Source organism: Branchiostoma lanceolatum, chromosome 8, assembly GCF_035083965.1.
Source record: "Branchiostoma lanceolatum isolate klBraLanc5 chromosome 8, klBraLanc5.hap2, whole genome shotgun sequence".
NCBI classification, from domain to species: Eukaryota; Metazoa; Chordata; class Leptocardii; order Amphioxiformes; family Branchiostomatidae; genus Branchiostoma; species Branchiostoma lanceolatum.
The window spans coordinates 19,141,072-19,165,942 of NC_089729.1; the positions used below are offsets into that span (position 1 = coordinate 19,141,072).

Sequence of the window (24,871 nt, forward strand, 5' to 3'; positions counted from 1 at the left end):
TTCTCATTCATGGTTAGGGAGTAATAGCTGACCAAAGTTACGCCCCCCACCCCATACTTATAAAGCATTATAGACCAATTCAGTGCTCCGGTCTAAAATTCAATCTCTTTATCAGAATGTTCAAACTTTACATTCAAACGATTCAAACGATAGGGCACCTGGCGGGTATTTGAGGAAATGAAATCACTTTACTTTCTCATTGATGGTTAGGAAGTAATAGCTGACCAAAGTTACGCCCCCCGCCCCATACTTATAAAGCATTATAGACCAATTCAGTGCTCCGGTCTAAAATTCAATCTCTTTATCAGAATGTTCAAACTTTACATTCAAACGATAGGGCACTTGGCGGGTATTTGAGGAAATGAAATCACTTTACTTTCTCATTCATGGTTAGGGAGTAATAGCTGACCAAAGTTACGCCCCCCACCCCATACTTATAAAGCATTATAGACCAATTCAGTGCTCCGGTCTAAAATTCAATCTCTTTATCAGAATGTTCAAACTTTACATTCAAACGATTCAAACGATAGGGCACCTGGCGGGTATTTGAGGAAATGAAATCACTTTACTTTCTCATTGATGGTTAGGAAGTAATAGCTGACCAAAGTTACGCCCCCCGCCCCATACTTATAAAGCATTATAGACCAATTCAGTGCTCCGGTCTAAAATTCAATCTCTTTATCAGAATGTTCAAACTTTACATTCAAACGATAGGGCACTTGGCGGGTATTTGAGGAAATGAAATCACTTTACTTTCTCATTCATGGTTAGGGAGTAATAGCTGACCAAAGTTCCGCCCCCCACCCCATACTTATAAAGCATTATAGACCAATTCAGTGTTCCGGTCTAAAATTCAATCTCTTTATCAGAATGTTCAAACTTTACATTCAAACGATAGGGCACTTGGCGGGTATTTGAGGAAATGAAATCACTTTACTTTCTCATTCATGGTTAGGAAGTAATAGCTGACCAAAGTTACGCCCCCCACCCCATACTTATAAAGCATTATAGACCAATTCAGTGCTCCGGTCTAAAATTCAATCTCTTTATCAGAATGTTCAAACTTTACATTCAAACGATAGGGCACTTGGCGGGTATTTGAGGAAATGAAATCACTTTACTTTCTCATTCATGGTTAGGAAGTAATAGCTGACCAAAGTTACGCCCCCCACCCCATACTTATAAAGCATTATAGACCAATTCAGTGTTCCGGTCTAAAATTCAATATCTTTATCAGAATGTTCAAACTTTACATTCAAACGATAGGGCACCTGGCGGGTATTTGAGGAAATGAAATCACTTTACTTTCTCATTCATGGTTAGGAAGTAATAGCTGACCAAAGTTACGCCCCCCACCCCATACTTATAAAGCATTATAGACCAATTCAGTGCTCCGGTCTAAAATTCAATCTCTTTATCAGAATGTTCAAACTTTACATTCAAACGATAGGGCACTTGGCGGGTATTTGAGGAAATGAAATCACTTTACTTTCTCATTCATGGTTAGGAAGTAATAGCTGACCAAAGTTACGCCCCCCACCCCATACTTATAAAGCATTATAGACCAATTCAGTGCTCCGGTCTAAAATTCAATCTCTTTATCAGAATGTTCAAACTTTACATTCAAACGATAGGGCACTTGGCGGGTATTTGAGGAAATGAAATCACTTTACTTTCTCATTCATGGTTAGGAAGTAATAGCTGACCAAAGTTACGCCCCCCACCCCATACTTATAAAGTATTATAAACCAATTCAGTGCTCCGGTCTAAAATTCAATCTCTTTATCAGAATGCTCAAACTTTACATTCAAACGATAGGGCACTTGGCGGGTATTTGAGGAAATGAAATCACTTTACTTTCTCATTCATGGTTAGGAAGTAATAGCTGACCAAAGTTACGCCCCCCGCCCCATACTTATAAAGCATTATAGACCAATTCAGTGCTCCGGTCTAAAATTCAATCTCTTTATCAGAATGTTCAAACTTTACATTCCAACGATAGGGCACTTGGCGGGTATTTGAGGAAATGAAATCACTTTACTTTCTCATTCATGGTTAGGAAGTAATAGCTGACCAAAGTTACGCCCCCCACCCCATACTTATAAAGCATTATAGACCAATTCAGTGCTCCGGTCTAAAATTCAATCTCTTTATCAGAATGTTCAAACTTTACATTCAAACGATAGGGCACTTGGCGGGTATTTGAGGAAATGAAATCACTTTACTTTCTCATTCATGGTTAGGGAGTAATAGCTGACCAAAGTTACGCCCCCCACCCCATACTTATAAAGCATTATAGACCAATTCAGTGCTCCGGTCTAAAATTCAATCTCTTTATCAGAATGTTCAAACTTTACATTCAAACGATAGTGCACTTGGCGGGTATTTGAGGAAATGAAATCACTTTACTTTCTCATTCATGGTTAGGAAGTAATAGCTGACCAAAGTTACGCCCCCCACCCCATACTTATAAAGCATTATAGACCGATTCAGTGCTCCGGTCTAAAATTTAATCTCTTTATCAGAATGTTCAAACTTTTCATTCAAACGATAGGGCACTTGGCGGGGATTTGAGGAAATGAAATCACTTTACTTTCTCATTCATGGTTAGGAAGTAATAGCTGACTTAAAGTTACGCCCCCCACCCCATACTTATAAAGCATTATAGACCAATTCAGTGCTCCGGTCTAAAATTCAATCTCTTTATCAGAATGCTCAAACTTTACATTCAAACGATAGGGCACTTGGCAGGTATTTGAGGAAATGAAATCACTTTACTTTCTCATCCATGGTTAGGAAGTAATAGCTGACCAAAGTTACGCCCCCCACCCCATACTTATAAAGCATTATAGACCAATTCAGTGTTCCGGTCTAAAATTCAATCTCTTTATCAGAATGTTCAAACTTTACATTCAAACGATAGGGCACTTGGCGGGTATTTGAGGAAATGAAATCACTTTACTTTCTCATTCATGGTTAGGAAGTAATAGCTGACCAAAGTTACGCCCCCCACCCCATACTTATAAAGCATTATAGACCAATTCAGTGGTCCGGTCTAAAATTCAATCTCTTTATCAGAATGTTCAAACTTTACATTCCAACGATAGGGCACTTGGCGGGGATTTGAGGAAATGAAATCACTTTACTTTCTCATTCATGGTTACGAAGTAATAGCTGACCAAAGTTACGCCCCCCACCCCATACTTATAAAGCATTATAGACCAATTCAGTGCTCCGGTCTAAAATTCAATCTCTTTATCAGAATGTTCAAACTTTACATTCAAACGATAGGGCACTTGGCGGGTATTTGAGGAAATGAAATCACTTTACTTTCTCATCCATGGTTAGGAAGTAATAGCTGACCAAAGTTACGCCCCCCGCCCCATACTTATAAAGCATTATAGACCAATTCAGTGGTCCGGTCTAAAATTCAATCTCTTTATCAGAATGTTCAAACTTTACATTCAAACGATAGGGCACTTGGCGGGTATTTGAGGAAATGAAATCACTTTACTTTCTCATTCATGGTTAGGAAGTAATAGCTGACCAAAGATACGCCCCCCGCCCCATACTTATAAACTAATCATTGTAGACTAATTCAGTGCTCCGGTCTAAAATTCAATCTCTTTATCAGAATGTTCAAACTTTACATTCCAACGATAGGGCACTTGGCGGGTATTTGAGGAAATGAAATCACTTTACTTTTTCATTCATGGTTAGGGAGTAATAGCTGACCAAAGTTACGCCCCCCGCCCCATACTTATAAAGCATTATAGACCAATTCAGTGCTCCGGTCTAAAATTCAATCTCTTTATCAGAATGTTCAAACTTTACATTCAAACGATAGGGCACTTGGCGGGTATTTGAGGAAATGAAATCACTTTACTTTCTCATTCATGGTTAGGAAGTTATAGCTGACCAAAGTTACGCCCCCAACCCCATACTTATAAAGCATTATAGACCAATTCAGTGCTCCGGTCTAAAATTCAATCTCTTTATCAGAATGTTCAAACTTTACATTCCAACGATAGGGCACTTGGCGGGTATTTGAGGAAATGAAATCACTTTACTTTTTCATTCATGGTTAGGGAGTAATAGCTGACCAAAGTTACGCCCCCCGCCCCATACTTATAAAGCATTATAGACCAATTCAGTGCTCCGGTCTAAAATTCAATCTCTTTATCAGAATGTTCAAACTTTACATTCAAACGATAGGGCACTTGGCGGGTATTTGAGGAAATGAAATCACTTTACTTTCTCATTCATGGTTAGGAAGTTATAGCTGACCAAAGTTACGCCCCCAACCCCATACTTATAAAGCATTATAGACCAATTCAGTGCTCCGGTCTAAAATTCAATCTCTTTATCAGAATGTTCAAACTTTACATTCAAACGATAGGGCACTTGGCGGGTATTTGAGGAAATGAAATCACTTTACTTTCTCATTCATGGTTAGGGAGTAATAGCTGACCAAAGTTACGCCCCCCACCCCATACTTATGAAGCATTATAGACCAATTCAGTGCTCCGGTCAAAAAATTCAGTCTCTTTATCAGAATGTTCAAACTTTACATTCAAACGATAGGGCACTTGGCGGGTATTTGAGGAAATGAAATCACTTTTTCTTTCTCATTCATGGTTAGGAAGTAATAGCTGACCAAAGTTACGCCCCCCACCCCATACTTATAAAGCATTATAGACCAATTCAGTGCTCCGGTCTAAAATTCAATCTCTTTATCAGAATGTTCAAACTTTACATTCCAACGATAGGGCACTTGGCGGGTATTTGAGGAAATGAAATCACTTTACTTTCTCATTCATGGTTAGGGAGTAATAGCTGACCAAAGTTACGCCCCCCACCCCATACTTATAAAGCATTATAGACCAATTCAGTGCTCCGGTCTAAAATTCAATCTCTTTATCAGAATGTTCAAACTTTACATTCAAGCGATAGGGCACTTGGCGGGTATTTGAGGAAATGAAATCACTTTACTTTCTCATTCATGGTTAGGAAGTAATACTCAGTTGGCCTAGGAAGTATTATTCCATACATATCAATACATATCCTGTAACTTTCGATAGCCTTGTCGCACCACGATGAAACTTCACACAGTTTTAGAACTACTTAAAACGCATTGAATAAATTATACTTTCGTTTTTCTACAGCTAGATTTTGGGTTAGAAATACACATTTTGGTTAAAAATAGCTGTGTATTTCATGGGTTTACGCGCGCAGGCGGTAACACCAACTTTCATTATGATATTTTACAAGAAGATAGCTAACCTCATACAAATCATTTTTGTCCTAGGCTATTTTGTTTAAAATGACGATTAAATTATTTTTTGAGTAAAAAACATCAGAAACCACTATTTTTGGGTCATATTTCGTTAAAAATTCGCCCCAGTTTAAAAAAATCAAAATCTAATGCAAAATAGCCCCGGACAATTTTGATAAGAAAGCTATAATGAAGAATATTTGATTACTCCAAAGATCAAGTCTGTTGTTTTGAGCCGCGCGTAATGCCGTAAAACTCATAACCCGATCTCACACACGCAGCTCGTTGTCTCCTGCGAAATCCAACACCTGTGACGTAACGACCGTTCCCTTCGAACACCATATCGAACATATAGAACCCCCTGTTCTATTTGGAACACCTCCGTCAAAACAGCACTAGTAGGACTCGGCGCGGCACATGTTCGTAGAGAAGACCTTCCAAACCATTTGATTGAAACATTTAGAATGTAATACAATCCAAATCATGGCCTATAAAACAATTTATATAACGTTACGTACACCTGAGATATATATGATTGGGCAGTGGAACAGACCTTGCGCCCCCCGAATTGCTCTGTAGTGGAACATTTCGAACCGTGTTCGAGTTCGGCCGAGCCGCTTGCCAGGCACGCGGCCGAACTTGAACGCGAATTTTAGAGCCTGGGCTGCCTTAACCCAACAGAGTACGTGTTTATAGGTGTGTTCGTAACGAAGTTAAATGAAATCCACCGAGGTCAGTCATTTTATGTTGAGCACATTCACCCTTTATCATGCAGGAAAAAATCCCAGTACAATAAAGCATACAATTCTACAAGTCTATGCCAATTACAATCTTTCCTTAGACATTTAAATAGATGAATAAATACTCAGCTGTAACCCACAGAAGACAGCTGAAAGCATACCACCGCACAACTCAAATCCAACGACTACACGCCCGGACAAGCGCGCGATTGCCACAATTTACCTGATTATCTCAGGTAGTTTCAAACATGCTCTCATCGGTTTCATTCTTGAGATCAGTCGGGCTGGCTAAAAGCAAATTTCCCATTCATATAATTGCATGTTCACGCAGACTTTTATCATTTGGATCCTCACTTTTTTAGGGACGCCATACACGAAGTATTGCAATTGACGTCCATGTACTTGCAGGCGTGCAGGGACGTGCCTTGCGTGTGCCTGCGTGCCTAAAACTATCACAAAACGATTGAGAAACGCATTAGGTGCGTATTGGGCGCACGCCGGCGTATGTCAAAAATGTTAACACGAAACTCACACGCTCATGTTATACGCACAAGTGTGACAGGGCCTTTATGGCGTACCTGTTGCGCATGTCCTTTGCACAGATCATCACAGACAAAATGTCGCCGACTCTGTAGACAGACCCAGAATGTAGGATGTGAAACTCCGTGAACTCGGCTGACGTTGACGTGTCCTTGTCTGCTGGAATTTCGAGGTAGCTGCCCGTAAACTCCTGTAGGAGGCTGCCGAACCGGACCCCCTCCAAGTCTAGAACGGTGTTGTTATCAGAGTCGTTTAAGAATATATGTCGGCTGGAAAAAATATCAACAGTGTCATGTAGATAGAAAAATCGCCCAAAATATATTTTTCAAATTCTATTGATAGTTTCTTCATATTGGTAAATTAAATTGATATATTCCGGGTTCTTCGCTACACAAAGAATTATAATTTATATGCCCTCGTTTTGGTAACATGTTGGTAACCTTCCACAATGTCACAATGTTTGTTGGACATTCTCTTTTGTAATGTAACGTTACAGGTAACGATGTTAAAATTGTAGACTGCATTTCTAACATTTGACGACTAAATTACAATCACATAATTTAGATTGGCTTCAAGCGAACCCGAAGGCGAATATACATTATGCTTCCTATTTGCGTCGTTGTAAAAAGTTTTAATTTGTCTTTAATTTCTATTGATCGAAACTGCTAAAAATACATATATGGTAACAGAAGACAGATTGAGGAACGAATTAAAAGTCTATCAAATGAATGTAAGATGCAAATAACTCATATAGTGACCTTAGAGGAGCTGGTCCACGGTAAGGGTTGTTGGAACGATGTCGCCAGTTTGCCCCACCAAACAACAGGAAAACAGCCGTTCCCATAATGGTAACCGTCGAGACAAATTTGAACTTGTGGTTCATCTCTTCGTTCCTGCAGACAGTACAAAGGAACGATTGTCAAACCCGGTCTCCAACCAGACAATTTTTGGGAGAGAAATGATCTTAATTTGATTAATTTCTTCATTGATATATTGTTTCTCAGGGTGACTGCTAATAAAAGAAAAGTTCAAAGATCTCTTACTCCGTGAAATAGTATAGTTTTTCGATAGTTTTGAATTGTAGTTCATTGATATTTCTCATTGGCCATGGCCCCAAAACTTACTATGTCTATAGCTACCAGCTGTCAGAAAAGGTTAATAAATGAATAATCCCACTAACTATGAACCCCACGTCCTCTCTCACCCTTGCCATTCATACCCTGTCATAAGAACTATCTACCACTCACGAATTAAACTATACCATGTCCAAAACCTTAGAAAGCAGCTGGGGGTGTGGGGGAGGTGGTATCCCCGGCCTTGACCCTTTGGAATATCACAAGGATACATCCACAGTCTCTCGAACATGCTATACAAACACAAACACAAAAACGGCACCAAGAACAAATTCAGAGGCCGATTCCTTTTACGAACCAACCCAGTGAACAACATCCAGCTTATACATCGACGGATACGCTTAAAACTAATCTGAAACAAGCCGCTAGGGGAGCCAAACTTACACAACTTCCTTCCTGCCTTAGGAGTTATCCACCACTCACAAATAACGACCGACCATAGCACATCCAGAACTTGGACTAAAAAAAGACTTTGAAGTCCAGCTGCAGTACCATAGGTAACCGCTCATTATTGAACTTGACTTTCATTTTCCCGTTGAAAACCACCTAATAAATTTCAAATCCATGATCTGCTGTCTATTGAGTTATACCGATATCGGACAACATGCCGCGAACGTCTATCAGACGAGTTCTATCGCCAAAATGAAGTGGCTACTGACAGGATGATCCTGTCAGCAGTAGAAAAAAATTGCACTGCTGACAGGACGATCCTGTCAGCAGGGAAAAAAATATGCACTGCCGACAGGATCATCCTGTCAGCAGTGCAGATTTTTCCACTGCCGACAGGACTTTTCCTGTAAGCAGCAGACATTTCTCTGCTTCTGCTAGGATTATGTTGAAAATCTAAATTTCCTGATAAAAAGGAAGTGTTTGCCTGCTATTCCTCCATATGTTAGAAACGCACAACTACAAAGGACTCATACTACTTAGATCAAAATCACACGTGTCTGTGAATTCATGGGATTTATTGAACATGGCAAAGATTCAGTAATCAGTATACCCGATGGGAGGGGTACTTTGTAAAGTCCGTTCCTCAAGACCCGGTTCAAACGGCTTAGTTTTCAGCATACAAAGTGATTCCGAGTTGTGACAACGAACGGCTGTTGGTGTTACTTGCACGTCAAGTCAATAGGGACTAATACGCGTAACTCATAGCTAAGTTCGGCGTAGAATCTAGAAAACTCCGGTGGGAGTAGCCGTGGTGACTCGTGTTTGCTTGTATATTTAGTGAGATGTCGCCGCGGCTATGGTTGGAGTAACATCGCATCTAGTCCATTGATTGGCCAGCCTCTCTTCGGGGCTGAAGGGACTTTCCTCCGCAGTGATAATCTCTAGTGGCCGGTAGAGTTACACGGGGTCGTTGTGGCGAACTACAGCGGCAAAGTACTACCGGGTGCCAAATATCCGGCAGCGGAAAACGCATTCCGCCCCGTACAGTGCCCGGCCTATTACGCCCGGCCTAACGACGATCTGAAGTATTCTAGACTGAATTTCAGGTTAGGTAGGCCTAGGTTTGGAGTTATCTGGACATGTACTCGATTTGACGTTCGAACGCGTTGTACGTTAACGCATGTTGAAATTTAAGTTTAACAGGGCATTAGAGACCAACCACCACTACGATCATCCTAAATACGTACGTCCCACGCATAGGTATACGCCCAGATGAACACTGTAGTTACAATTGTAAAACATCCAGTGAAACACTATTATCCGTTGGTACAGTAGCATATGCCAACGATTCTTTGAAGAAAAAAGGAAAATCCTGTCAGTAATGGAAAAATCTGCAATACTGACAGGATCATCCTGTCGGCAGTAGAAAAATTTGCACTGCTGTCAGGATCCTGTCTACCCTTTTTCGTAAAGCGTAATTCAGCCTTTTTTGTCTTCGTAATCCGTAGGCAGTCGCCCTAAATTAACGTAATTAGTACATAAGCCGTAACACGTAATTGGTCGCTTTCTTTCTACGTAAACCGTAACAGTTACCTTTATTTAACGTAAAGCGTAATCCATAAATTGCTAGTAAAGCGTAGGCTGCTTTTGAAATGGTCCAATCCACAAGCGAGCGCCTCTCATTATCATGTCCGCGTGTCACTCCCATGTCAGAGGTGACGCACAATAAGCTCCAGAGAGACCAGACAGGTTCTGCTTCATTTCATGCAGAATAAATACCGTGGCGGATCATCGATAGGATATCTCTAACATTGTCGTCCGATTCATGCCTCACAGGGAATATATTTGCCGTACAAATTCTAGATCTTTGAGGAATGTTTCCATTGAGAAATAGAAATCTATATATAAACTACGCACAAAAAATTTGGAAACTTTACTTTGATTGATCATATTTCCGTTGTTTCTTGATCAATTTCAATGCATTATATATCGTTGGAAAGCCTGTGTAGTTTCCTTTCCTATGATACCCAGACCACACTCAGCGCAGCGCCAAACCCATTTGTGGTGGTGTTATCCATGTCGTGGATGGAACAGTGTGTGGAGGAATGCTATGTTCACAGCTACAGATAAGAGTAGATTTATTTAGACTGATGGATGGGTTAATGAAAGTGTGGGCAACGAGGAGAACCCTACGCTTACAGTTGCACAGATTGACTGATTGTTTTGTTGGAGTCAGTGTCATGGTGTGGGGCAGTAAAACGTTAACTGCCAGAGGAAAAACCAGGCTAATCATCCTAAGCAACCTCGATGTGTCAAGACATAGAGACACCTCTCTCAATCCGGTCACATTTCCAAGATCCTTACCTCTGCAATATGCAAGATCTGCAAGATGATGGTGCACGTCCATACAGAATGAGAGTCATTTCAGACCACCTCCAGGATGCAGGAACACAGAGGATAGAATGGCCCTCCTGCAGCCCAGATCTCAACACAATTGAACGCAGTCTCAGGCTCAGATCACTGATCAGCTTGGGCGAGCTGTGCATGCAAGAATGATCAACAGTACAACACTGGTCGACCTGCGACGACTCCTTGTGGAAGAATAGCCAGGGGCCGCGTAACAAAACTGGTGACAAGCATGAGGAGGATGTGCCGGGCTGTGATGACAGTGCATGGCTTGTGTACTCAGTATTAAACCACCTTCATCATACGTTTATTTTTATTTCATTTGGATGAAGACTATCCTTGGCTTTTATGTTGGTGTGTTTTATTGATTTAAGTTTCATATTACCCTCGTACAAAAGCCACGTGCTACCAGTAGAAGAAAAAAATACTGAATTGAGCGTTTGACATTAGTAGGGTAATCTGGGCACTTTTTTTATGTGACCTGCTCGCATAAGTAGGTCTGGTGCTCGTTGCATTAATTTACAACCATATTAAGTTCGGTATCATGGGAAAGAAAATCACACAAACTTTGTAATGATATATACATCATTGAAATTGATCAAGAAACAACAGAGGTATGATCGATCAAAGTTAAGCAAAGAGCGTTCGCCAGGTTACCATGTTGTCCTGGGTAGAGCTAGTATGACATGGTATAATGAGACCGTACTTCCTTTAGATACGTTGGAGTGGAGTTAGGAGATCTTTAACGTATGTGATAGCATATAGGTCCCATGTCACATCATTAATTACTAAATACTCGAACATAATTCCAACAAGCGAGCAGAGCCAGCATCGCGTAGTCACAGTCAGTCTACCTTCAATCCCATGCCCAGTATACAGGAAGCCTGGTCTCTACGTCCTTTCTCTACTGTTGATGTGTTGCATAAACCCGGATCTATGATTATTTTAATGTTGACATCAGTGTTTATTGAATGCAGAAACAAAACAAAAAAATTGGTTGTGATACCACGTTTCATCGCTTCGATTCTTTTTACATGCTTTATGGTATTCAAGTTTGAAAAATGTAACGTTACATGTACGTATCTTGATTTTGTTTTTACGGTATACGTAGGAAGCAGTCTGACCAGTTTTAGGTCAAGAGTCAAAGTTGACTCCCAAACACACCCTGGCCACCACTACTGACTTACTCCCAAACACCAGTCGACCAGCCAAACACCGGCCAACCCATTCCAGAACTCGTGTGCACAGCTTAATGTTTTTGACGGGAATCGGAAAATTTCAAAACATTCGGCAGGCGCAGCCAAAACACCAGCCAACCGCGCCGAACACCAGCCGACCTAGCTCCTGAACCAGTCCTAACAATGGTTAGGGAGGTGGGGTCGGTCGGGAGGTCTTTGTTCCGCAAAGTGTTACCGGGAACCGTGGCTATTGGCAGATCGGCCTCGGAAGGTATGCAATATGTATAGCCCAATCTGGTAGATTTCGATGTTTAAGATCTAAGGTGGTGGGTGGAGAGATACTAAAAAGCTACTATACATAGCCTCCCCCCATGCCTTTCTACGGGTTACAGAGAGAAGGATTTGGCAAAATTAGGGAGAATAGTTGGCGCGGAGTGTTAGTCCGCGGTAATGTTAAAATTTCCCCTTGAATTACTCTGGCAAATAATACCCTATGGTGGCCTTGTTTCCCTGCCATTATCATTCTCCCCGCTTTGGATGTGTGTGTGTGTGTGTGTGTGTGTGTGTGTGTGTGTGTGTGTGTGTGTGTGTGTGTGTGTGTGTGTGTGTGTGTGTCTCTGTGCGTGTGTGTTTGTGCGCGTGACTGTGTGTCTGTTTGTTTATCTGGAAGGATTATGGTGGTATTTGGTGGTGGGTAGGTGTTGGGAAGACGGAAGTAAAGGTTGATTTAGGGCCCGCTGGCTTGTGACCTTGGTACTGTAGCAGAACTCTTTTGTATATTTTGACCTGAACGTGCTATGGTCTTGATTTTTTTGTAGCAAACAGCTTGTGATGTACAAAAGAAGTGGTGAAGGTTTTATCCACCTAGTAGCTTGCTCTGAAACTGCAGGGGGTGTTTTTTTACAAAACCTTCAAAGGACAATGTGCAAAGGAACGACGGATTTCCTTGGTATTTAGTATGCAGGTATCATAGACAGAGATGTACATGATGAAATACAAATTATCCAAATCATAACTTAATTTGCATAACTAATGAGGAAAATCTATAATTGCAGTGTTTCCCATAGCAATACATATAACATATGAACTTTATGGCAGGGGGAACATAAACAGATACCAATTATGCAAATAAATTCCTAAATCGCATAATTGATGCAAAAAAGCCATAATTCATCTAAGTGGTAAATAACTCGACTGTCAATATTGCGACATGTGTAGCTCAGTTAAAGGTGTACATGACCAAGCATATATTACTAGAATGTATATGTGTAACCATATGACCAGCCAACCATATGACCAGACTGGCGGAAGACCGCCAGCAGTGGAGACCCTTAACTGAACGCTTTGCTGCCCCGACGGCTGACTAAGCTATGGGAGAGAGTGAGTGAGTGAGTGATATGTGTAAGTCATTTGCATAATCAGAATAGTTCATGGAGATATGAGGTCCCGAACTCTTGCTGGTATGGTAGAGACTATACTACACCAGTGACTCTATAGTAGATTGTACGCATTACAAAGTTGATTATCCGTAGCAATCGGGGGGAAACGTGCACGCACCTTGACGACTGTGGAGACCTATTCTGGCTCGGTAGGTACCTTCGGAAGTATCTTAAAATTAGTAGCTTATGTCTGTATGAATATGGTCGGTAACTTTTGGAACCAAGCGTCTTCTCTGTCCATGGCCCTCCACCTTCTAGAGCACATTGCCTTTACATGGCTACCGATTTTATATATCCGCGACACAACATTCCTAACCCATGTTGCGACGCAGTGGTGGAATATTTTCCATTGTTTAACCGCCCTAATGTTTGATCCGGGTGGTCTCGTTTGTCGAGTTGCCATGTTCGGAAAAACCTCATAAAGCATCATTGCGCCATTGTTCTGTCGTGCAAAGTAAACTCCATGTTTGCGTAGGTTAAATTGTTGGTTCATTCCAGTCTCGTATCCATATAATATGTATAGGAAACATGTGAGAAAAAGGCAGCCAAAAATCACCTACCTGAGGGTTATTCCCAACAAGACTGTCATTGGCAGCGTAGTCTGACCTCTTAAGTGTCCATCAAGTGATTTTGAGCCGATCCCTAGCGGAATAGCATGAAAATGAACCTTTATGACCTTTGACCTCTCTTCAGAAGGAATGATCACATCTAAACTGCACTTACTCTAGGGTGTACCGGACACTACAAACGTGGTATTTTTCTAACAAAATAAAATAGCCATAGTCCTTACCTGTAACTTCTAGATCCAAAATGACAACATTTCCTGAGAAAGAAAAGGCTTTTTACAGTTACATTTAACAAGGCCAGTTGATGACATGAAAATGCACCCTCGGCGCATTCCTGAAATGGTGACCTTCGGTTTAATGTTTCCCGAATATCTTTATGCATAATAATATGACTGATCAGCTGTACCAACGGACTCCATGCGTATCATTCTCCGTGGTTAATATTAAAAGTATTACTCATAATTTGTGTCTATTCAGGATTTGATCAATGTCGCAGCAACCATCCATCCGTGATATTCCATACAGGAATGTCATACTTACTCATTGAGCCCCCCACCCCTCTCACGCTATGAACGACCTTAGGCCGCCTCTATTATTCATTCATCACCAGAATGTCACTGAAGCTCAAAATAACATTGCAAAAACCTTCCCTCTGCTAGATTCTGGAACTCGCTGACCCGTAAACATCAGCTGATTTCTGAAAGTTGCGCACTGATCGAGAGGACAAAAAACCTTGCTGCTGCCAGAAATATCACTTTGAGTTCGCAGACTCGTTGATTGCTGCTACGTGACGCAGGCTTGTTGGCCTACAGGACCAGGTAACATACTCTAGTTTTATACTTTTCATGTATCATTGACATTGAATCCCATATTGAATACGCTAGGCCCCACTACACTAGGTATCTAATATGTTCTTTAAAAATAAATTTGCTTGAAGACTAGGACTGACAATCGTTCCTTTGTTTTGTCAGTGCAGCAGGGGTAACGAGATGAACGACAAGTTCAAATTTGTTGTGATTGTTTCCATGGTAACGACTGTTTACCTGTTGATGTGTGGGGTGAACTGGCGACTTCGTCCCAACAACTCTTCTCGCGGACCAGCTCCTCTAAGGTCACTAATGAGTTATTTACATGTCCATAGTTAGCATTCATGTTTGTACGTCAGCCTGTCTTTGTTATGAAATATGAATGAGTACGTCCCACTGGAACTGAATTGCTACTGGCAGTATTGTTAGTGAAGTTAAATGTTGCAGGGCGTGTTTACGTTGGTATCAAGAGACCTCTTGCCAATTAGGGCGGCCATTTTTTTTTATTTCCTGGGGTCAGCTCAGGGTCATGCACCAAAATGAGGCTTGGGTTGGTGTGAGTCTATAATAACCCCCTATTGCAATATAGGTATGCCATATTTGGTGGTACAGTTTGCCCCTTTTGGGTGCCAGTCATATGTATCACTCGCTTGCCCTATTCGTGCAGCATGGTATTTGTACAAACACGGAATCTAACCTTAACGTTTTGGGAACTTAAACCATCGTCAACTGATATCTCCTAACTTGTGTCTTAGGGATTGTTTTAAGGCGGCAGAAATTTTAAATCCCAGATCTTTTAGTGTGAAAAAAAATAGAATTTTCGACCTTATTTCGCGCAATTCGGTCGTAAAAAATGATTTGAATGAGAGATTGAAAAGTCCTAAGACACAAAATCTATTCTTACTGTAAACGTCTAGAATGTACAAGTCCTTAGGCCTTTTTGGTCACGTTTGGGATAAAATTTCAATCATTTTTATTTGTCCCCCGAACGCCTTCTCTAAAACAACCAAATTGGCGTATTTAAGAAAACATTCAGATAGAGTTATGCAACAAGCAAATTGGTAGGATTTGAGAATTTGAGGTATTGGCTAATTTCATTACATGTTCGAGAGGTTGTTTGATCCTTTGAACAAAATGTTGCAGTTAACGTCAGGTTCCCCCGGGACCGAGCCCCGGTAACCTGATACCATACTTTATCAGGAAAGTGAAAGATTGCCATAACAACATACCACTGTGACATATTGATTTTCCAACATAATGATGATACAACTATTTCCTGTAGTTACACTGCAAGAAACCTGGTCCACAAATATGAAACATTTGAAAACCATACGTAAAGCATACTTTTATGAAAAAAATCAACCTTTACGCATGCTATAAATTTAAAGCGCGCCTAAAGATAAGATTTCTTGCGGTGTCAGAAAATAGAGTTTTGACACTTTTTCCATCCATGCATCACTGTTTCCTCTAATTTCTAGCCGGCATATTTTCCTACACGGCTCTGGTGACAACACCGCCCCAGACAAGGAGGGCATCCGGCTCGCCAGCCACCTACAGGAGTTTACGGGCAGCTACCTCGATATTCCAGCAGACAACGGCACGGCAACGTCAGCCGAGTTCACGGAGTTTCACATCCTACATCCGGGGTCTGTCTACAGAGTCGGCGACATTTTGTCTGTGATGATCTGTGCGAAGGACATGCGCAACAGGTACGTCATAACTTCACAGGGAGGTAGTGACGTCTTCATTTTATATATGACGTCAAAAGACATGCTTAGTTACAGCTCTGAAGTCCGAAAGAAGAATAAAATTGAGTCTTTACTACCGGATTACTGGATTTTAATCTCAGATGTTTCAAACATCAATAGGGGGATAATGTTTATTTAAGACTTTTCCTGATTAAATCATAGGCACCTTAGTGATTAAGGCTTCACATTTTTTCCGACTCAGAAGGAATTCTAGTGTAGACAAGATAATACGTACGAATTGATATTTTGGTGTCATGTCCAACATGTTTTTATCGTGTATATAGTTAGTCCATGATAGATGTTGTGAAATCCCTTTTGCTTTCAATGCCGCTTTCAAGCTTTTATTACGGAATTAGCTGTAGTATTGCTTATACGTACGTGTTTAACTAAAATATTTTTTTAGCGTTTTAATTAAACGCCCATCCGAGCGTTTCAAACGCCCATCCGACGTTTTTGTCAATGAGGAGATAATGTTTATTCAAGACTTTTCCTGATAGAATCATACGCACCTTGACTTTCCGCAGTGATTAAAGGTTTCTGCCCCCCTATTGGTGACTCTAGAAAAGGGAATGATCCTTTCAGTTAGAGTTATCGTGGAGGCCCAGTGAGCCAATGAAAGCGATAGATTGTGTAACACAGGCTACTGATGTCATTATTCCCTTAACAGAAGAGAGAAGACTCAGGGAGGAGACTTCTTCCGTGCGAAAATCTACACCGAGGGGACCAAGTCCAGCGCGCCCGGCCGGGTCCGAGACTTCGGCAACGGGACGTACGGCGTGACGTTTCGGCTCCTGTGGGAAGGTGACGTCACCGTCAGCGTGCGGATGGTTCACTCCTCCAGCGCAGTCCGTTTGTTGAAGCGACTCCGGGAAGAGTTTCCCACTAACCGGACTAAGTAGGCAGATTCATCTTGTATATCTGTGTGTTTATTTGTGTGTGAGTGAGTGAGTGAGTGAGTGAGTGAGTGAGTGAGTGAGTGAGTGAGTGAGTGAGGGAATGTGTGTGCGATCGTTCGTTTATTTTATCTTTGATTTTGCTGTTCTAGGGTACCCGTTCAGCAGGTTTCTGTATTAATTGTTTCAATTCGTTTTGCGTGTTGTGCTTTTCCCATAATCCTAAAAATCGATTTGTTCCTTAGGTTCGTGGAAAAAGTTGACGGCTTTGGCTCAGTTTACATCTGTATCTTTATAGCCGGTATAGTAGAACCATACTTCAGCGTAACACACCAGCTTGGCAGGCACGCGGAGTGACAGCAGCTGGTTATACTACACTGAACGAACTGTCACACCCAACCTTTGAAAATCTAGATGCAAGCGTTGTTTAAATCTATCTAGTGATGGTCTTACAGTACTTGGTGGCAACGAGTTTCACTCTGTGATATCTCTAGGAAAAACAATTTTTTGAACATCTCAAGTTCTGATGCCTTTTTTGTCCGTAGGTTTAGGCGAAGGTACGTATCTGGGAACGGAACCTCGGATGGCTGGTGTGGTTCGCACAGGAACGATCTACAGAGTCCCGAAGGAGGCGGGATCTGTGACTTTTCAGATCGGTTAGTGCAGACAAGATATTGCGCACGAACTGTCATTTTGGTGTCATGTCCATCATGGTTTTAATAGTGTATATAATTAGCCCAAGATAAATGTTGTAAAATCCTTTCTCTCTCAATGTCGTTTTCAAGCCTATATTATGGAATGAGCCATGGTGTTGCTTATTCGTGTGTGTGTTTAAGTAAAAGAGTTGTTTTTTTGCTTCCTTTACAGCTATGCGTCGGTTGAGTGGTACTGTGAAAGGCCGCTGAACGTGTCTTGTGACCAGTCGGTGTACCATGGCTTCGCTGGGTTCCTGTCACTGCAGGAATTGAGAGTGACCAAGGAGGAAAGACAGTACTTCAAGCAAGGGTGATATATATTTATCTTCAGCAATGATGATAAATACTTATTTAAATTGAGGTGGCGACGCGCATTTTCGTCTCGCTAGTTAAAGGCAACCAAAGCAATATTAGGGAACAAATAATAGAAATGAAAAAATGCTAAAATATTTATTGTACTGACATTTGCAAATGCTGTCTGGCATATTTCTGTAATTAAACTTCATACTTTGAGCATATTGAAGCCGTGCAAAAACATACCATACGATAATCTCTTTAGTTTCGCGAGGCTACAAAAACTCCTGCCACGATTTTCAGTTCGTTCTCACATCACAAAGATGCCATATTTTTGCATCATTGTGATAATGTTGTTTGAACTAATAATGTATGGAAATAACTAAATAGATTTCCTTTCAAAATCCAATTTTCGGGGGATAAAACTGCTATACCATCCTTTAAGGGTCGTCACCATTTTTTTATTGCAACAAAAAAAAAACACAGTGATGCCACACTCAAGCGAACACGCTTATTTAAACGACATCACTAAACACAAGAAACAAAACATGAAACACTAACAGCAACGGAATATTACAGCAACCGAAGTGCGAAAGAAACAATGATACACATAATAAAAAGAAATTAATTATAAAAACGCTTAGTATCGAATATTTACAGTTGAGTTTCTGATAAAATTTGCGCATTGATATTTGAAGTTAAGAAAGACGACCCATTAAGCAAAAGATGTTCAAACGCATTATCAGTATGAATATTTAACAAATTTATTTCCAAGAAGATCGTCATCATTTGAAACGGTCGTCGCGATACCGCAGACCATTCGATACAATATCCGAGCAATTCAAAACCCTTTGTGTGTGTGTGACAAGAAGCAAAAACGTATTCCAAGCAATATTTCAATTACACCCGTACGGCAATATCGTAATAAATGGTAAAGAGAACTATCGAAAAACCAACTACATCACAAAACATCACTATTCAAATAGAGCATTCTAATTCACATAGGTGACAACCGTTTTAAATAGCGACGACCGTTAACGAGACAGAAATCGGCGGTGGTGACCTTGGGGTGTCCATTGAGCAACCATTGCAAAACAAACTTCATGATGAATAAATGTGTTTTCATTTTTTTTCATACTACAAAATTATGGATCTTTTTTAATTAAATCTAATGAAAACATGGTTCAGACAAATCCAATTTGGGTCACTCAATGGTCTCCATCCCTTGGTATCAAGTCGTCTTGATAGGAAACATAAAATTATTCTTTTCACCCAACCTAGGCGAAATTTAAGCCGTCGACGTTTCAATTTCGGTTAGCTATTATGCAATCAATATCATTGCCTCTAGCCACGAGACTGCTTTTCATTTACCTTTGGGTACATCTTATTGCAGCTATGTACAAGATGAATACGTGTAAAATCGTTTGTATTTTTATATCTTTCTACAGGCGTGACCTCAGGGCTATCAATGTTGACATAAAAATCAGAAAAGGTGACACACCCACAATTTCAGTGGTGGGACAACAAGATGGCAACCTGACTGAGCAACTACCGAAATGCATGCCGGGTCTTCCTACCCCGGTGCCTTCTGGGTACTATCACAACGGCCAATGGGTGTCACGCGTCTGTTGGGGACCACGATTATCGTCCGCGTTGGAGTGGAAGAAATGTCTCCAGAATTCAGTGTTGGATTTCCTTGGGGATTCGACCACTCGACAGTGGTTTTACTTCATGGCAAAGTACATGCAAATGAGGGTCAGAAAAAGCCCCTTTTTTCTATCCCAGACTGCCGGGCCTTTGTACGCAGAGGAGAAGATGTGGAACATTACGTCACGATATCAAGCCCACGGTCAACCGATAAATACATGGGCTTGGATCAACACTAGCCTGCTCAGTAACCTTGTACGAATCATCGATGACATCAATGAACCCAATCACATTGTAGTCGTGACTATTGGCTTCCACTTCAACAGCCACCCGCTTGTTGATTACGTCACCCGTGTTCGAACCGTTCGGGCCGCCATCTTGCGTCTTCTCAAGAGACATCCAAACAGCACTGTCGTCATCAAACCTCCGAACACAGCCGGCTCTACCATTCTGAACGTTGACGACTGGCCATCCTTTCAAATGTACCTGATTATAAGAGAGATGTTTTTAGGGTTACCGGTTGTTTTTGTGGATGCGTGGGAGATGACGGATTGTCAGTTTGCGAAGGACACAACTCACCCCGCGGATGACGTCATTAGGGAGGAGATTCTGTACATGCTGTCGTACATTTGTCAATAATTGTCGAAAATCTCATTCTTTTAATTGACTTGACTTGATTTCTTAGTTTAAATAAATCTCTTGCCTTATCTTGCCTCAATAATTGGTTTGAAAAATCATGATGACATACTATTAGGCTACATTGTATTCCAGCCAGAGTCTAAACTGCCCAGTACATACCTGCGAAAACATAATTTTAGACTAATTGACCAAAAACAACGATTCCTTGAATTTTTAGGCTCTTCAATGGAATACCTGCCATGCCTAACTGACCACCAGTTCTACCAACTCTGAACTGTACTACCTACCAGTGAGGAAATTAAAAAAAAAAAAAACTTTTAAAAATTACGGTTCTCGGTGGCATATTTGCCTTGAGATTTCAATTATTTACCACTTAAATAATTCATAGCACTTCTATATCAGATATGCATATTAGTCCTGAATTGTTCATGTTTTTTTTCTTCTTGTTAATTTTTCTACTCTCCAAGCAGAGCATGGGTTTCGACTTGGGTTGGCGAGACAAAAAAAAAAAAAGATGACAAAGTAGAAAGCCCGACAAAAACGCCTAAAAGCACGTCAAAAAACAGCCGAAACCCATGCTCTGCTTGGAGAGTAATTAAAGTAATATTGTGGAAAACACTAGGACTATGCAAAGGCCACACACCTGGGTCCCAAAGTCGACCTTGACCTTCGTCTTGCCAAAACCTACCCGGTACCCACATGCCAATCATCACCACAATCCAATCAGAAGTTCTTACTGACCACATATCTGCGGGTAGCAAAAACGGACACATGTCACATGTACACACACACACAAACACACAGGCACATCCAAACAATGCCTCGATTTTTCATGAAGATCAAAAGAATCGCGATGTTACATTAGAAAAAAATATGTTTAATGTTACCCTTTTGCTGTTGGGAGCACTTTTTACTGGCAGGATGTTGTGATGTGCTCTCCAAGGATCGTATCGTTTAAATGAGCCTGGGTGTCAAGGGCCTCCGCTGTTTGCGTAGAACCGTCAGCACAGCTTTGAAAACTCCTCGTGCAGCCTTGGAAACACTGCCTCGGGGTTCAGCCTTGGAAATTGAGTTTCAGTCGACTGCGCTCGAAATGAATTGGGCAATGTTTATGAGATAGTTGCTTGGAAATAACTTTAGAAAGCTTGGAAACGGTTTGCAAGCTTTCTCGCTGTGTCGCTTCGGACTTTCGTACAAAACAGAATACGTTTCTTGCTGCGCAAACAAAGAGAGTGCCAGCCAATAGCAGTGCACCTGATTGCAGCGGGGATTCCCATGACGTAGTTATGCTAGCTACGTTACCGTCACAAGATTTCAATATGGCGTCTGAACTAGACCTGCTAAAGTCCAACAGGGAGGACCTTGTTGCAAAGATTCGGCACGTCAAACCTTTTCTAGACAGGCTGTTTCAGCATGATGAGATAGTTAAAGAGGATTATGACAACGTTGTGGCCGAGAAAACACCACAAGACCAGGCCAGAGCCCTGCTGGATATAGTAGAGGTGAAGGGCCGAGGGGCTTTCCGCCATTTTCGTGAGCACCTGAAGAAGGTCAACCCAGAACTGGAGGACGTGTTGCACAGGTAAAGTACAAATGTATCACAGGCACACATGGATAGAGGTAGTATACAATCATTGCCGTCCACATTTCGAGGAAATTGTAGGTTTCCCAACGATCCTGTCCAAACAATTCTGTATGGGTAACCGGACCTAATCATGCTGTGCTTTCTAAAATAAACATATTACACAAAGATCTATAACCTTGTATTCAAGAGAAAGTATGTCGTGCAATTCACATCACATTGATATCATTTAAAACCTTGATTGTTTAAAATGACACTATTAGTGTCGCACACTACAGACAAAGGCAGAACATGGTAACCCCCATTGCGCATTGAGGGTCATCGAAGCATGACTTATATGTTTATTTAACGTTAACCTTTGCATGTTTACTTTTCAGGTGTTCAAAACACAACCTGCGTCTGAAACTGTACTGTGAGGAATGTGGGAGCTTGTTGTGTGTTGAATGTCGCTCGTTAGACCATACTGGACACAGGTAAAGTGTTCTGCATATTATCAATTGTTTTTTCCTTTAGATATATGTTGATAATGATCAGTCGGTAGACAGGTGCTGATCAAATATGGCGCAACTGTTGGTGTGTGCGTTTATGGACATGTGTGTCTTTGTATATGGGTGTGGGTGGGTTGGTGTAGCTGTATTTGTCTCTGTGTATGTATGTCTGTATGTGTGAGTGTTTGTTTATGTGTGAGTGTAGGTGTATTTGTGTAAGTATGTTTGTGTGTGTGTGTGTTTATTTGTGTGTGTGTGTGTGTGTGTGTGTGTGTGTGTGTGTGTGTGTGTGTGTGTGTGTGTGTGTGTGTGTGTGTGCCTGTAAGCTTCTGGTGTTGTTGTTCTTTCATACCCTTGAAAATTGATATAAAGATATACTTTGAAAATACTTCGTTTCGTTTGCTACAGGTGTAGCTCCCTGGTGGCAGATGGTGACGTCATCAGACGCGAGGTAACAGCCTTTTACAGGGAGAACAGGAGGCTGCTTATCGAACGCAACAAAGGGCCAGGCTCTTGTGACACCAAAAGCATGCGAAAAGAGGCAAGCGACAGGGCAAAGGCTCTTAAAGAGAAGCTTTGTGCAAAGGTAGATGAAGATTATTGTTGGTTCCTAGGGCAGCTCGGCGATGATTGCGTCACACTAAGCCCGTCACTCAGTGTGTCAAGTATCGCTGAGTCACGGAGCCGGTCAGAATCTGAAACTGATTCCGTGGACGACACACCTCATCCCTTCTCAGATTCCTCTGCTACCACACCAAAAGTGATGCTGAATGGAGAGGATATGGAGCCAAGTTTGACAGAATTTACTAAACCATACACTGCACGCGATGATTCACGCATTTTTGACATAAAAGAAAGCTCATCAGTTCAGATAACCGCGAGGGCCATCGGAGTACCGCCACACCAGCTGAAACAGCTTCCAACGGTGGAATGGCTCTACTCAGTCGGAATCTGGAATTTTGAGAACAAACTCAATGCACAAAATCAAAACGTCCATGAGAAACAGTCTTGCTATCAGGAAATGCTTGCAACTCACTGTCTAAAGATAGAAGGGGGATTAGAAGGTGTCAGTGACAAAAGAGTTAGAAGTCGAACAAGGTCTTTGCCTGCAAGGCGTTCTAGTGGCACTTACTAGTAGGAAAAGGGCGATATGTGTATGTAGAAGAGTACAGCAAAAGTTTGCATTATAGCGAATAATTCAGGCATATTTTTGACAGTTTGCAAAATACTGAAAAAAAGGAGTATGTACTAGTGAGCCCTCATATAATTGACATATGTATATGCATGCAAAATAGTAAAGTAGACGTCATAATAGCCATTGTTTTAAAAACTTATTATACATTTGAAAGACTATACTCAAGTATAAGGTACGTAGTCAGGTGAAGACTTTGGTAAGTCATTATAACATATATCTGATATAATTTGAGAGTTAAAAATTAACTTGTATCAGTCAAAGGTGAATAGCCTAGGTGAACCAAGGTTAAGGTTTATATATATAATGTTGCTATTCAAAAGTTCTTTGTCCAGTAATTAAGTTTTCTCTAAGAAAAGAACCAAGTTTAAGTCGTGGTCATCGGTGGAGATATAATTGGAAGAATGTGATGTTTTGAATCAGCAGAAATATCTACATGATGTACATTCGATTTAAATGTACAAAGTTATGAATGATTTACTTTGAATAAAGGAAAATCCGACCTTTTAAATCGTGTTGTCCTATATTGTACAGCGATATAATCAAGACGTTGGCAGTGCATGAGAGCCAATAAAACTGTTTAGAGCTGGATCAGTGACGTCATGTTATTATGGTGTTGTTATTTTATCGTCTTCCACCACCCAACTCACGCAACGCCCACTTTACTAATAGTTCGACCGTATACCGTTTGACCGCTACATACAAAGGTAAAAATGAGATAATTTAAAGATATATATATATTCATTTATCTTATTCATTTATTTATTTATTCATATTGGAGACAGTTGGGTTGTCTCTTCGGTTGTGTGACTTATGCAATCAGGTAATACAAAACAAGATAGCAAAGATACGATAGTAAATTACAGTTAATAAAAGTGTATGGTAATTACATGTAATAGAGGGCTACTTAAAAGAATGCACAACAAATCATAGCAAAAGAGATACACAAATCAATATTTATAAACCCATGAACTATAGCCGTACTAGTCCATTTTTAGATCTATACTAATGCAACATAATTTAATACAATCTCCTGGGATACACACACTTTAGGTACAGCTAGGTCTTCAAGGCATTATTGAAAAAGCATCCATAACACGTTTGTTTTTCCAATGCAGTTGTCGTAATGTACATGGCGGCGTTAAAGAAGTTAACTTTACACAGGGGCATAAAAATTCCAGATACTTAAAAAGTCCCGAATGCCTTTTGCTCGATGATAC

General features: G+C 40.9%; 3 protein-coding genes across 3 annotated transcripts in view; 2 read left to right on the plus strand and 1 right to left on the minus strand.

The window, feature by feature from the left end:
• The window catches only part of LOC136439554 (NXPE family member 3-like), a 33,638-nt gene extending 23,482 nt beyond the window's left edge, over nt 1-10,156 (minus strand). The window contains exons 1-2 of the mRNA XM_066434973.1: nt 10,134-10,156; nt 6,594-6,824 (exon numbers count right to left, since the gene is read on the minus strand). Coding sequence (XP_066291070.1) covers nt 6,594-6,824; nt 10,134-10,156 — 254 coding nt within the window. The remainder of the gene's footprint in view (nt 1-6,593; nt 6,825-10,133) is intronic.
• Nucleotides 10,157-11,853: 1,697 nt separating this feature from the next.
• Nucleotides 11,854-20,693, plus strand: LOC136440930 (NXPE family member 3-like). Its single transcript, XM_066437116.1, has 7 exons — nt 11,854-11,933; nt 14,644-14,778; nt 15,952-16,182; nt 16,892-17,116; nt 17,660-17,770; nt 17,982-18,119; nt 19,552-20,693. Exons 2-7 carry the CDS (start codon nt 14,657-14,659, stop codon nt 20,387-20,389), a joined length of 1,665 nt encoding a protein of 554 aa, XP_066293213.1. The 5' UTR covers nt 11,854-11,933; nt 14,644-14,656; the 3' UTR covers nt 20,390-20,693.
• A 1,015-nt stretch (nt 20,694-21,708) lies between these two features.
• Nucleotides 21,709-24,144, plus strand: LOC136439555 (uncharacterized). Its single transcript, XM_066434975.1, has 3 exons — nt 21,709-21,971; nt 22,349-22,444; nt 22,868-24,144. Exons 1-3 carry the CDS (start codon nt 21,709-21,711, stop codon nt 23,592-23,594), a joined length of 1,086 nt encoding a protein of 361 aa, XP_066291072.1. The 3' UTR covers nt 23,595-24,144.
• The last annotated feature ends 727 nt before the right edge of the window (nt 24,145-24,871 follow it).

Bases quoted from the DNA above. Each gene is read 5' to 3' on its own strand.
- LOC136440930 (XM_066437116.1), top strand. From the start codon at position 14,657: ATGAACGACAAGTTCAAATTTGTTGTGATTGTTTCCATGGTAACGACT. The intron at 17,771-17,981 runs GTTAGTGCAGAC...CTTCCTTTACAG, and splicing joins ATCTGTGACTTTTCAGATCG to CTATGCGTCGGTTGAGTGGT. The intron at 18,120-19,551 runs GTGATATATATT...ATCTTTCTACAG, and splicing joins AGACAGTACTTCAAGCAAGG to GCGTGACCTCAGGGCTATCA.
- LOC136439555 (XM_066434975.1), top strand. From the start codon at position 21,709: ATGGCGTCTGAACTAGACCTGCTAAAGTCCAACAGGGAGGACCTTGTT. The intron at 21,972-22,348 runs GTAAAGTACAAA...TTTACTTTTCAG, and splicing joins CTGGAGGACGTGTTGCACAG to GTGTTCAAAACACAACCTGC. The intron at 22,445-22,867 runs GTAAAGTGTTCT...CGTTTGCTACAG, and splicing joins TTAGACCATACTGGACACAG to GTGTAGCTCCCTGGTGGCAG.